This window comes from Urtica dioica, chromosome 6, assembly GCF_054948205.1.
Source record: "Urtica dioica subsp. dioica isolate 48M chromosome 6, U.dioica_male_clone48M_v1_H2, whole genome shotgun sequence".
NCBI lineage: Eukaryota > Viridiplantae > Streptophyta > Magnoliopsida > Rosales > Urticaceae > Urtica > Urtica dioica.
The window spans coordinates 10,922,896-10,936,047 of record NC_142761.1 but is presented as its reverse complement, the minus strand read 5'-3'; the positions used below and the strand labels follow the sequence as shown (position 1 = coordinate 10,936,047).

The 13,152-nt window shown below is 43.6% G+C and overlaps 1 protein-coding gene across 1 annotated transcript; it reads right to left on the bottom strand.

Annotated features, from left to right (window-relative positions):
- Window positions 1-1,508: 1,508 nt before the first annotated feature.
- Window positions 1,509-5,756, bottom strand: LOC149393363 (uncharacterized). The gene is made up of 4 exons (XM_089618000.1): window positions 4,670-5,756; window positions 4,239-4,543; window positions 3,888-4,046; window positions 1,509-3,383 (listed from the first exon to the last, which is right to left on the bottom strand). The coding sequence occupies exons 1-4, from the start codon at window positions 5,754-5,756 to the stop codon at window positions 1,509-1,511; spliced, it is 3,426 nt and encodes a 1,141-aa protein (XP_089474126.1).
- Window positions 5,757-13,152: the final 7,396 nt, after the last annotated feature.

Here is a 13,152-nt window from a genome sequence, read left to right as displayed (position 1 = left end):
CTTCTTAGGCTCGGTGAGAGTTACGAGCTCTACGGGCCATGGATGCTCGACAACATGGGTTGTTATGACTTTGGGATAAGAAGTTCAATCTCTGCTAGAGCTCCCGAGAAGCGCAAGTTCGGTCCCTGCAACTTCCTTCTCTCTAACAGGTTTTGCCTTGTCCTCCTTCCTTTCTCTCCATCCACTTGCTCGAACCATCATTTCATATCCTTCTTCTCCCTCTCATTGTTTTGGATCTTCGTCTTCACATTCAAATCGAGAAGACAAGTTATGTACAACTAATAACTGCGAAGCCTTATAATCTAAACCACCCAATCAACCAGACAGAATATAGTTAGCATTCTATACCTAGTACAACAATGCCAAGGAAATCTTATTTTAATCGATATGGCATGAAATAACGCCAGTCATCTAGACTCTGTGGAGCAGTACGATCTTAGCGTCGGGCTCGATGTCTCCTCGAATGGTTTGTAGTCCGACTGCAAGCTATATTTAGTTAGCAAAACCCTTGCAGAGAGATAGAATTGCAACGATAAAATTAAGAGAGAGAGAGAGAGAGAGAGAGAGAGAACAAAAATTGTTTTTATCTTTTTGAGTAAAAAAATAGGATAGAAAAAGTGAAAGTGGTGTTTGTTTTTGTTTTCCGGAAAATATTTTTAAAAAATTTTGAAGTTGTTTTGTAACAGAGTAAAGAAAACTGAAAACAAATAAAATGTGTTTTCGGAAAAAAAATTTATTCTCTTCTCTCTTCCTTCTCCTCATCTACTATTTTCATTTCTTCAAAAACAGAAATAAAAACTGTACCAAACAGCTTTTTGAAAACAACTGCAAAATAATTTTTCAGTACAACTACAAAAATTAAAAAATAGAAAACAAAAACTTTTTGAGTTAACTACCAAACAACCCATATTGATTTTTGGTTCTTTGTAGTAAATATAAAAAAGAGATCAGAAAGTCACGTGACTTCAATAATTATAGAAATTTTCAAGCTCAATAATTATAAGATCGAACTAAACATATAAAATCACGAGTCATTCTTCTTGATTATAATTGATTTTATGATGCTAACATGTAAAAATATACATAGTGCTAAATATTAAAAAAAAATCCATCTGGTTCAAGATGAGTGAGCATATATAAAGATCAACCAGCTTAATAAATGACACGTAAACAAGCATATGGTTAGGAATTTGGACCCTAAAATCATTCACAACAAATTAAACCAAGCACGCAAGAGGAAATATATAAGAAATTACAAAATTGACATCAAGAGTTTTATAGTAACACAACCAGTCGTCGAGAGTGTTTGGGTATGGAAAAGTGTTTGGGAGAGAAAATGATTCTACTCAATTAGAGTAAGATCTATGATTCTCATTAACCGAAAAAGAACTTACAAAAAGTTTATATACACGCTCTAAAATGTGAGCAAAAGAATAAGACAAATAAAAGAATGCCACGTGTATAACACGTAGGAAACAATGAAAATAATAAATGACGTCACAGTATTCTCAATACGCCCCCTCAAGGTGGGCGATATATGTGGAATAAGGACAGCTTGGACTTGAAACCTCTAAGCAACGGCGCCGGGAGTGGCTTGGTGAGCACGTCAGTGAGATGTTGATGCGAACGAAATGACAATCCACCTCAATATGCTTCGTCCGTTCGTGAAAGGCCGGATTGGTGGCGATGTCAATCGCAGCCAGATTATCATAGAACAAAACAGTCTTTGAAGCTGGCGTGACCTGGAAATCAAGAAGCAACTGATGAAGCCACAAGACCTCACTCGTCGCAGCTGCAATCGCACGATACTCTGCCTCAGCAGATGATCTTGACACGGAAGACTGCATTTTAGACTTCCATGAAACCAAGGAATCACCCAAGAACACACAGAAACCGGTGATCGACTTCCGTGAGTCTGACCAAGTGGCATAGTCAGAATCCGAGAATGCTTTGAGCTGCATAGGGGATGAAACAGGGTACATCAATCCCAAACCAGGCTGAGACTTGACATATCTGAGGAGGTGATGAGCAGCACGCAGATGTGTGTCACGAGGTGCCGCAATAAACTGGCTCAGAATATGAACAGTGAAAGCAATGTCCACTCGAGTGATCGTCAAGTATAGGAGCTTCCCAACCAACTTTCTGTAATGAGACGGATCACTGAGCAACTCACCATCCGAGCTGTTCAGAATCGCCTTGGGATTAATGGGGGTATGCACTGGCTTAGCATCCAAGAAACCAAAATCCTCAAGAAATTGCAGGGCATATTGACGCTGAGACACATCAATGCCAGTAGAAGACCGGGCCACCTCCAAGCCTAAGAAATACTTCAAATCCCCTAGATCCTTGAGCTTAAACAGGGAACTCAGCTCAGGCTTGACCCCACGAATAATGTCCATATCTAGCCCGGCAAGGATAATATCATCCACATAGAGAAGCACAGCAACGAAGCAAGCACCAGAGCCTTTTGTGAAGAGAGAATTATCTGCCTGTGACTGAACAAACCCTGATCGTTGAATAACAGTAGTAAACTTGATGTTCCATTGTCTGGAGGCCTGTTTGTGGCCGTAGATAGACTTGTGTAGGCGACACACATGCTTGCCATTGAACTGTGACCGCTCAGCATGAGTCAAATAGCCTAAGGGTAAATCCATGTACACCTCCTCAAACAAGGCGCCATTCAGGAAAGCGTTATTAACGTATAATTGGATCAAATTCCAACGCTGGACAGCAATAATTGCTAGAAGCAGTTTAACACTTACCAACTTTGTAACTAGAGAAAAGGTCTCAACATAGTCAATGCCCGCCAATTGACTATAACCTTTCGCAACCAAATGTGCCTTGTGGCGTGCAAGTTCACCATCAGTGCCAAACTTGTTTTTGAATAGCCAATGACAACCAATAGCAGTTTTACCCTCTGGCAAGGGAACAACTGACCAAGTGTGATTGGCCAACATGGCATCAATCTCTTCTATCATAGCTTGACGCCACTGGTCATGTTTGACTGCCTGGTGATAAAACTGTGGCTCAGAATGGACATATACCGATAGTGCAAACGCTCTGAATGTTGGAGACAAAAGTGCATAGCTAACCACTTTGTCTAAACTATGGGGAGAAGCCATAAGACCAACCTCATGACTATCCGACCTAACCAGAGCATTAGCCATGTAGCAGTGGTAATTCCTCAGGCGAACCGGTTGAGTGACTGGTCTTGTCGAACGACGCTGAGGCACCATGGTGGCAACAGGCGTGTCAACTTGTGCAGGAGCCACAGGGTTAGGGTCATGACCAATGTCATCAGGGATGAGTTCGTCACAATCTACTGGTTGAGAGGAGGGAGTGAGTTGGCGAGGCTCATCATCATAGTGCTCAACACCAACTGGCTATGATGAAGGCAGGGAAAGATCACTAAAGGGGTCACTGATGTCATCCATGTCAGTGATGTCTAGAAAAGGGATAATATGTTCATGAAAGACCACATCCCTGGATAAGAACATTTCACGCTTGTCTATGTCAAGTAATCGATAACCTTTCACGCCCGGAGGGTAGCCAAGGAACACACAGTGTCTTGCACGTGGTTCAAACTTGGTCCGATGAGCTTTGAGAGTTGATGCATAAGCAAGGCACCCAAAAAGTCAAAGCAAAAAGTAATCCACAGGTTTGCCAAACAAGCATTCAAAAGGTGACTTGTGGCCCAAGACAGAGGAAGGCGTGCGATTGATCAGGTATGTCGCAGTAAGTACAAACTTAGACCATAATTTTAGAGGAACTCGTGATTGGAAGTACAGAGCCCTGGCTACATTCAGGAGATGCAGTGTACCCTGCTCTAAGAAGAATTCTGCAAAGACTAACTCCCTTGCATTATTTGATCTAAACCCCTTAATAACCTTCCCAAACTGGGTATGAACCATGGCACAGAAATGTGGAATCAGAAAATGCACATCTACTTTGTATTTCATCAAGAAAATCCAACAGAAACGAGAACAGTCATCTAAAAGTGTAAGAAAATAACTGTGTCCTGAGTGAGATTGCACAAGATACGGACCCTAGACATCGCAATGGATCAAGTCAAAACAGTTTTCAGACAATTTATTAGATGCAACAAAGGGCAAACGTCGTTCCTTGGCAAGCGGGCAAACACTGCAAGGACAAGATTTGTTGCTCGAAGTAAAATTCAAGAGTCTTTTGAGAGGCTCCAACTTCTTGAAAGATAGGTGTCCAAGTCTGTCATGACACACTTGTGAAGTCGTCTGATTAACTTGAGCTTCATTACAGCCTCTCCTAGTGATGAAATAGAGCCCGTCTTTCATCTCACCCTTGCCAATCGTTCTCCTGTGCCTTGTATCCTGGATGACAAAGCCACGAGCAGTGAATGAGATTTTCACATTCATATCCTCAGTTAACGCATGGACAGAAAGTAAGTTGAACTTGAATCCATGAACCAATAATACATCCTTCAAAACCAGATCAGTATTGAGTACCACATCTCCAAACTGATGTACTTGAATTACTGTCTGATTAGGCAATGTAACAGTCGTTCTAGCTACATGTTTGAGACTCACAAACTATGAGCCATCGGCACATATGTGCTTTGAAGCACCAGAGTCTAGTATCCACACTGCATTTGTTCCATAATTGCAATTATGAAATTTTTCAGAATAACAAGCACCTGCGTTGTAGGTTGTTTGGTTGACGTCGGTGTTGGAGCTGGATGCCGTGAGTGTGCTCATGTGAGTTGCAAGTAGCGTCATCATGTGGTTGCACTGGTCAAGCACCTGAGCTGTGGTGAGCTTATTGTGATCATCACATTTTGTTGATTGTTCTATAGCCTCCACACAGTTTGCTTGAGTCTTGGATTTTCCTCTCCCAGGAGGATAACCATGTAACTTGTAGCATTTGTCCATGGTGTGACCAGGGATTTTGCAGTGAGCACAGACCGGTTTTTCCTTCTCTTTCTTGTACGTCTTCTTTTGCACTTCATCTTTCACAGCCATGGCAATGGCATTGGAATTCTCAGCATGAGAATGATCCTTTCCAACACTGCGCTGCTTTTCTTCTTGAGTAATTAAGGCAAACACCTTGTTGATTGCTGAAATAGGATCCATCAATAGCACCTGACTCATCACACCAGCATATGAGTCATTCAAACCCATAAGGAAGCTCATAACATATTCGTTCTGGAAAAACTCATTCAGTTTCTTCACACCGCCGCATTTACATGTGCCACAAGTGCAACTTGGACGGAAGTTGTTCAACTCTTGCCAAATCGTCTTCAACCTGGTGAAATACATTCTGACTGATTTCTGCTCTTGAGATAAGTTCGTCAATTCACACTTCAGCTCGTAGATTCTAGGGCCATCAGATTCCTGAAACCTCTCATTCAGATCGGTCCAGATCTCAGCTGCTGATTCTCCGAACAATAAACTAGACGATATCTCTTTTGATACAGAATTCATCAGCCAGGCTATCACTATATGGTTGTTACGCCTCCAAGAGTTCAACAAGAGAGGATTAGATCCATCCGGCTTTGGAATGGATCCATTGACAAAACCGAGTTTGGTTTCCACAGACAATGCTATTAACATAGATCTATTCCATGATGCATAATTATCTCCATTCAGCAATTGCGATACAAGTACCATACCTGGATTGTCTGAATGATGAAGATAATATGCACTGAGTGGATCATCAACAACTAATCTTCGTGAAGCTCCGATCGCTGAATTCTCCAAGTTCGTGCTGCTCTGTTCCTCCATTCCGTGCTTAGCAAGGAAAACCAGAGTGTGATCCTAAACGATGAGAACCTCAAGCGAAGCTTCAACAAGCTCTTCAATGGCGGAAATAGAGCTCTAATACCATAACACAATCAGTCGTCGAGAGTGTTTGGTATGGAAAAGTGTTTAGAAGAGAAAATGATTTTACTCAATTAGAGTAAGATCTATGATTCTCATTAACCGAAAAGAACTTACAAAGAGCTTATATATACGCTCTAAAATGTGAGCAAAAGATTAAGACAAATAAAAGAATGCCACGTGTATGACACATAGGAAAGAATGAAAATAATAAATAACGTCACAGTACTCTCAATATATATAGTGCTTTGTCCAAATACACAACGTGCATGTTGAGCTCATGTGCGATTGCTCTTTCCACTAATTTATTAAGGTTACAGGCTAAAAAAGAGCCCTTCGATGTACAAGAAACTCCCACCATCAATCCCAGGTTACTATATTCGATAGCTAAGATCAAGAACAACCTTATAAATATAAAAATCCTTAGAGTAAACCAATCTTCAATCAATAAGTGGATATTATTTAATTTGTCAATTGTTTCGGATTTATTGTCTTGGAGAACACAAATACTCTTTATTTTTTCCTCGAATACTTAATGACTAAAGTCCTATGTTATATGCCAAGAAAGCAAAAGACTGGCATGGCCTTTTAAGTATATTATACACTAGTATCTGTATTATATTCTTTGCCCTTTGATACGAGAGACGGACCCAAACCTCAACTTAGAGTAAATGTCTTTTTTTTTTTACTAAACTTTAATAGTTCGTGTTTGTGTTTCATGTTTCCATATTTTGAGACCAACACATGTCACACCTCTTCAAATCTTGGGTTGGGATTAACATTGTTCGATATAGGGCGACGCAAAAAAATCGATGAAATTGTAAATTAGACCGGATCACTTGATTTTTAGATCAACAGTTTGATTTTAAACGGTTCAATTTTTCACCTATCCGGTTCGGTTCGATTTGTACTTTTAAACGGTCCGTTCCAATTTAAAAGTAAAAACCGGTCAAACATTTATGTCTATTTTACTGGCAGGTGAGAAAATTATATTTTTACTAGGAAGGGCATTTTGCTCGCGTTTCACTTTTATGTCTTTGACCGGCCAAACAAAAGAAAATAGAATAATAATACCGAATAAAAAACAGCAAAATGGGTATATATGAATTGGTGTGTGACCTTTTTGCTTATATCGGCTCTTCAGTTTGGGCTTTGTTATAAACTCCTATGGCATAGGACCGGTTATATTAATTTCTTTAACATGGACCGTTGGGCTCGTATCCAAGAATTAAAATATATGATATGAAAAATAGAAACATTATAAAATTAGTATTTAAAAAGTACAATATATTTAAATACTTCATCTTTTAATTCAATTTAAGTGTAGTATTTATTATTCCAAACATAAAAAAAAAAAATTCCTTATAAATATATAATAGGATAAACAATTGGCAAATTAAATAAAATCCGAAACATGAAACAATTTTTTTTTTAATCTATAAACATCATACAAAATGACTAATTATAACGTGAAAAATATTATTTTTAAAATAATAATTGTAGACATTTTATTTTTGCAATTGTTTCAAAACACACTATGACACAATTTCCACCCAAAAAACAGGGAAATAGACATTAAATATCATGTTTTTTTCAAACTATTTGTTATAATCGTCATAAAACACTTTATTTTATGATAACACCGTCATAATCGTTATAAAACACTTTATTTTATTATAACATCATCATAATTGTCACGGTCGTCCGGGAGCCGACCGGTCGGGAAGCCGCTGGGGGCCCGAGACGGGCGGGAAATGTGTGCCAAGCATGGGCAAACGTCCCGCACGGATGGAAATCTCCTTAGGAAGTCTAAGGGGACCTCAGATGGGAGTCGAAGGCGAAGACCCGGTCACTCACGGGAGTCATGACAAGTTGGACGGCAGGATGTTGACGGTCTCTATTCGGGGTACGTTGATGTAAAGCTCTCCACCACCCGACAGTCTCAGAGACTGAAGCGAGCTTCCCGTGTGTCGAAGAGGCAGGCACGCGGGGCGGCCATACATAGTCGAAGTGGACTAGTGTGTCGTTTGAGTTGGGATAGGCTCGGACCAGTATTGCCATGGAGGCAGTACTGTGCGCCCTCTATCCCACACGGTGGTTATTCCATAGAGATTCCCAGGTTTTCAGTGTCGACCCCAGGGGAGTCGGATTAATCATCGAACAGACATTCCCGTGCCACAGACGGTAGGAATGTCCCTAACGCGAGGAGTCCGAGGTCCGACTCTATTTGCGGGACTTGCAACCTGAAACGCATGGCAAGAGCGAGACATGCGGGTATCAAAAGGATAAGGGCTAGGCTGTGAGTCAAGTTGCTCCTTCGGACATCCACTCGCATGAGTTGTGAGACGGGATGTCAGAGTAAAGGACTTTGGGTGCGGGTGCCGCCCTAAGTCCCATGTACGCCTACTCGGAAAAGGCATACGATAGCCCATCGTGAAGGGAACGGATGATGACTTGATCTTGGCTAAGGCATTGCACACACAACCGAGTGGAGAGTCACGCGGGAGAGCGCTGATGCAGGATTGGCCGAGGTGACGCGAGGGAACCTAGTAACAAGGCGAGTGTTAGCGAGGCTTTGCTCGGGCAAGCCTCGTCACTGGGATGCAGTTCTAGTCGCTGTGGGCGAGACTCTTCGGACGTAGTTCCCATCAGGATATCCGTGTCCGTGAGCACAGAGTGCACGAGGGTTTTCATGAAGGAGAGCGAGGAAAGGTAGGCTAGCCTCGACTTGGAGAGTCTTGGCGCCGCACGGGTGTAGTATTCCGCAGAAAAAAGTCAGCCCCTGACAGTTGGTATCAGAGCCTGAACATCTTCAAGAGAGTGTTCAAGGCGAAGGCGGAATTGATCGAACATAGAGTATGCATCAATATGTCCGTGTGACCTCGATATCATTGATAGAATGACTGATGCCATTTGTTGCAAGAAAGGTCGAGGTAACCTTGTTCTCGACAGTGAAGACCGGCATGTAGGTGTACCAAAAGAAAGCATCCCTCAAAAAGATAGATCAGGATGCTTGAATATAGCAAAGGCCTCACGCAAAGGCGTGCTGGTAAAAAGGGTCGGTGTGTGAATTGACCATGTGCTTTGGAGTCCCAAGATCAGTCACAGAAGAATTCTCAACAACCTTCGTGTAGAAACACCGCAGACAAGCTAGGAAGTCTAGATGGTTTGAAGCTTAACTATGTCGCGGGAGCGCGGCCTTGTGGAGGATAGAGTTTAGACAAAGTCCAAGAGTGGATGTTCGTGGAAGAGACCCTGATCGAGTTGGGATACCGATAGAAACTTACCAATGGGATAGAATGAAGGACTGAATTCCTAAGAGATATGCATGCCAAGCTCGCCGAAGTGGTGAAGGAAACATCAAGTCATTTCCCCGAGGCAAAGAGAAAGGCGTGCGATGGCAAGTGAATAGGACTCCGCAGATGGGAGCTTTTAAATGAGTCGATAGTCAAGTCATCGAGGACGTCGACAGGATGAAGTGGGGGAGGGGCTCTCTTCATCCCATCGTACGCAAGATTCAGACAACAAGTGTGTGGTGTCTGGGATTATGGGAACGAAGATCCTGTATACAAGTTTGACAAAGTCCGAGTCAAATGTAAAACTCGTGCAACTAGCCAGTGTCGTGTTGGTAAGTCTATGGGGACGAAGACCGCGCACCAGTTGTATGATGCTCATGACTTGCGAAGCTAGTGGACGGAGTTGAGACTTATGGGAGCAAAGACCCGCGCCTAGTCGAACAAAGATTGAGACAAGTTGACAAAGACCTCGAACTTAAGTGAAGCACTCAATCGAAGCCAAAGTCAGGTAAGCGATTGAGTAGAAGAAGGATATAAGTAAGGTAGTGTGTACCGAAGGATCGTCAAGAGTGTGCCAGAACTCGAGTGGGGGAGAGACCTTGCATGAGAGTTTGTTTGGAACACGCAGCGTTGTGTCGAAGCTTGAGTGGGGGAGAGTCCCTACACGAGAGATGTTTCAAGAGAGTTGTCCAACCAGCACCAAAAGTTAGGCGTTGGGAACGGATGCGAAGAAGAAGCAATCACAAGCGAGACAACCAAGTAGGATGGCCAAGAGAAAGAGAGCACAACTACCTGATGTCAAGTAAGCGAAAGATAGTTCGAGTCTAAAACCCCAAAAAGAAGGCCATGGATAAAGAAAGACCATGGGCCACAAGTTGCTAAAGCTGAGAGAAGGAAAGACAACAGCTAGCGCAAGGAAAATAGATAGTGTGTATTGGAACGGTGGACGAAATATTGGAGACTCAAAAGTCGAGTTTTCCCAATAGGGCGTGCATTCCAGATCGGAGCATCGACAAGTCCAAAAGTGGGCACAAGTAGACCACCAAGAATGAAGATCATCCTGAGCGTATGTCAAGCCGAGTCAGAATGTGGCGAGGCAGTCAAGAGCGGCGAAGCCAGAAGTCGAATGTGTTTGGACGAGGCCGTACACGTGGGTGAGAAAGAAGTCACTTAAGTGTCCGAAATCGGAAAAACGAGAAGAGGAACAAGCACAAAGAAGCAAGTGTTGCTTGTCGCCTCCCAAAGGTAAAGAGTCGAGGGTAGACTTGGGAATGGCCGTGCCTTGACCATTTCCCCGAGAAAAGAAGTCACTCGACTGGAGCAAGCAAAGAAGCGATTGAGCATCGAAGCTAATATTGGAGCGATTAGACACTCACATAATCAGCAGAGTTGATGAGGGAACAACATCAAAGCAATGAAAGTGTTCAAGAGTCAAAGAAACTGATGAGTTACCCACCGCAAAGATTTCAAGCTTGTTCAACGCCGAAAAGAGTGCCATAAGGGCAATTTCTCGACACCAAGTCAAGACCACGCGAAGGAAGTGCCGGCGCAAAGGCGCAATAAATACGGAAGCAAGTTAGAAGATTGAAGACAAAGTTAACATCAGACCAAAGTCCGAGAGTTGAGCGCGAAGAGGTCATCACGAAGCATGATTCTCGCAGAAGCTGGATGATGTCTACGAGTTAGAAGTCAGAAGATGAGCCAAGGTGAAGATAGAGGACGGTAGTATCCAGATGCCAAAAGCATAACCGTCGATGAGGGCATCGACTTAGTGAGTGCGGGAGAATGTCACGGTCGTCCGGGAGCCGACCGGTCGGGAAGCCGCTGGGGGCCCGAGACGGGCGGGAAACGTGTGCCAAGCATGGGCAAACGTCCCGCACGGATGGAAATCTCATTAGGAAGTCTAAGGGGACATCAGATGGGAGTCGAAGGCAAAGACCCGGTCACTCACGGGAGTCATGACAAGTTGGACAGCAGGATGTTGACGGTCTCTATTCGGGGTACCTTGGTGTAAAGCTCTCCACCACCCGACAGTCTCAGTGACTGAAGCGAGCTTCCCGTGTGCCGAAGAGGCAGGCACGCGGGGCGGCCATACATAGTCGAAGTGGACTAGTGTGTCGTTCGAGTTGGGATAGGCTCGGACCAGTATTGCCATGGAGGCAGTACTGCGCGCCCTCTATCCCACACGGTGGTTATTCCATAGAGATTCCCAGGTTTTCAGTGTCGACCCCAGGGGAGTCGGATTAATCATCGAATGGCAATTCCCGTGCCACAGACGGTAGGAATGTCCCTAACACGAGGAGTCCGAGGTCCGACTCTATTCGCGGGACTTGCAACCTGAAACGCATGGCAAGAGCGAGACATGCGGGTATCAAAAATATAAGGGCTAGGCTGTGAGTCAAGTTGCTCCTTCGGACATCCACTCGCATGAGTTGTGAGACGGGATGTCAGAGTAAAGGACTTTGGGTGCGGGTGCCACCCTAAGTCCCATGTACGCCTACTCGGGAGACGCATACGATAGCCCATCGTGAAGGGAACGGATGATGACTTGATCTTGGCTAAGGCATCGCACACGCAACCGAGTGGAGAGTCACGCAGGAGAGCGCTGATGCGGGATTGGCCGAGGTGACGCGAGGGAACCTAGTAACGAGGCGAGTGTTAGCGAGGCTTTGCTCGGGCAAGCCTCGGCACTGGGATGCAGTTCTAGTCGCTGTGAGCGAGACTCTTCGGACGTAGTTCCCGTCAGGATATCCGTGTCCGTGAGCACAGAGTGCGCGAGGGTTTTCATGAAGGTGACCGAGGAAAGGTAGGCTGGCCTCGACTGGGAGAGTCTTGGCGCCGCACGGGTGTAGTATTCCGTAGAAAAAAGTCGGCCCGTGACAATAATCATTATAAAAAATTATATGTATGGTAAAATTCATTTTATGATAAAACCGTCATAATCATTATAAAAAATATATTTTTGGTAATTGTTTAGATGAATTTAGATCCTATTTTTCAAACTAAATAGACACAATTTAGATATTATTCTTCATAGCAATGAAATCGTTATAAAACACTTTATTTTATGGTAACACCGTCATAATCGTTATAAAAAATTATATTTATGGTAAAAATTATTTTATGATAAAACCGTCATAATCATTATAAAAATATATTTTTTGTAATTGTTTTGATGAATTTAATCAATGAATTTGTTAATAAACAAATATTAACGTCGAATTTCATTTTCTTATTTCAATATAGACAAGAAACAATTTATCCATTAGAACAAAAAAAGTACAATAAGAAGTGTGTGTAAAGTATGAGAGAGAGAGAGAGAGAGTATTACTTGTTGTTGGTCGTTTTTGGAAAGGTCGGAACGCTGAGAAGACACGCCGCTCAAAGGGTCGATGGTCAGATCGGAGGTCCTGAAGAGCGGCAAGACTTCCGTCACGAGTTACTTGCAAGTCCTCGTGCCAAAACTTTCAGCTCCTCGAGTCGAGTCACTCTCCTCGAGTCAAGTCTTGCTCCTCGAGTCAAGTCACTCTCCTCGAGTCGAGCCTTGCTCCTCGAGTCAAGTCACTCTCCTCGATTCGAGCATCACTCCTCGAGACGATTCACGCTCCTCGAGTCGAGCCTCGTCTCCCAAGTTGAGTCACTCTACCCAAGTCGAGCCTCGCTCCTCGAGTCGAGTCATTCTCCTCGAGTCGAGCCTTACTCCTCGAGCAGAGACTTTTATGTTTCATGCGACCTGCATGATATCCTGAACTCAGAAGGCCCAACAGGCTAAATAAAACGAAGACCATTAAGGCCCACAAAAGGCCAGCTAGACGCGTTCCGTCTGACATGATCCCACACACGGGTACGTAGGCAGCCTACACAAAAAGGCACGGTCACTCCTACCATTCAACCCTTCTCACCTCAGGGAAGCACATTGATCGGAGAGAACCCAGCTTGAGTCTTTCGAGTTCACACCTTTGGCTCGGTTGCGGCCACTAGGTTCGGCCTTGGGTCGAACCGCT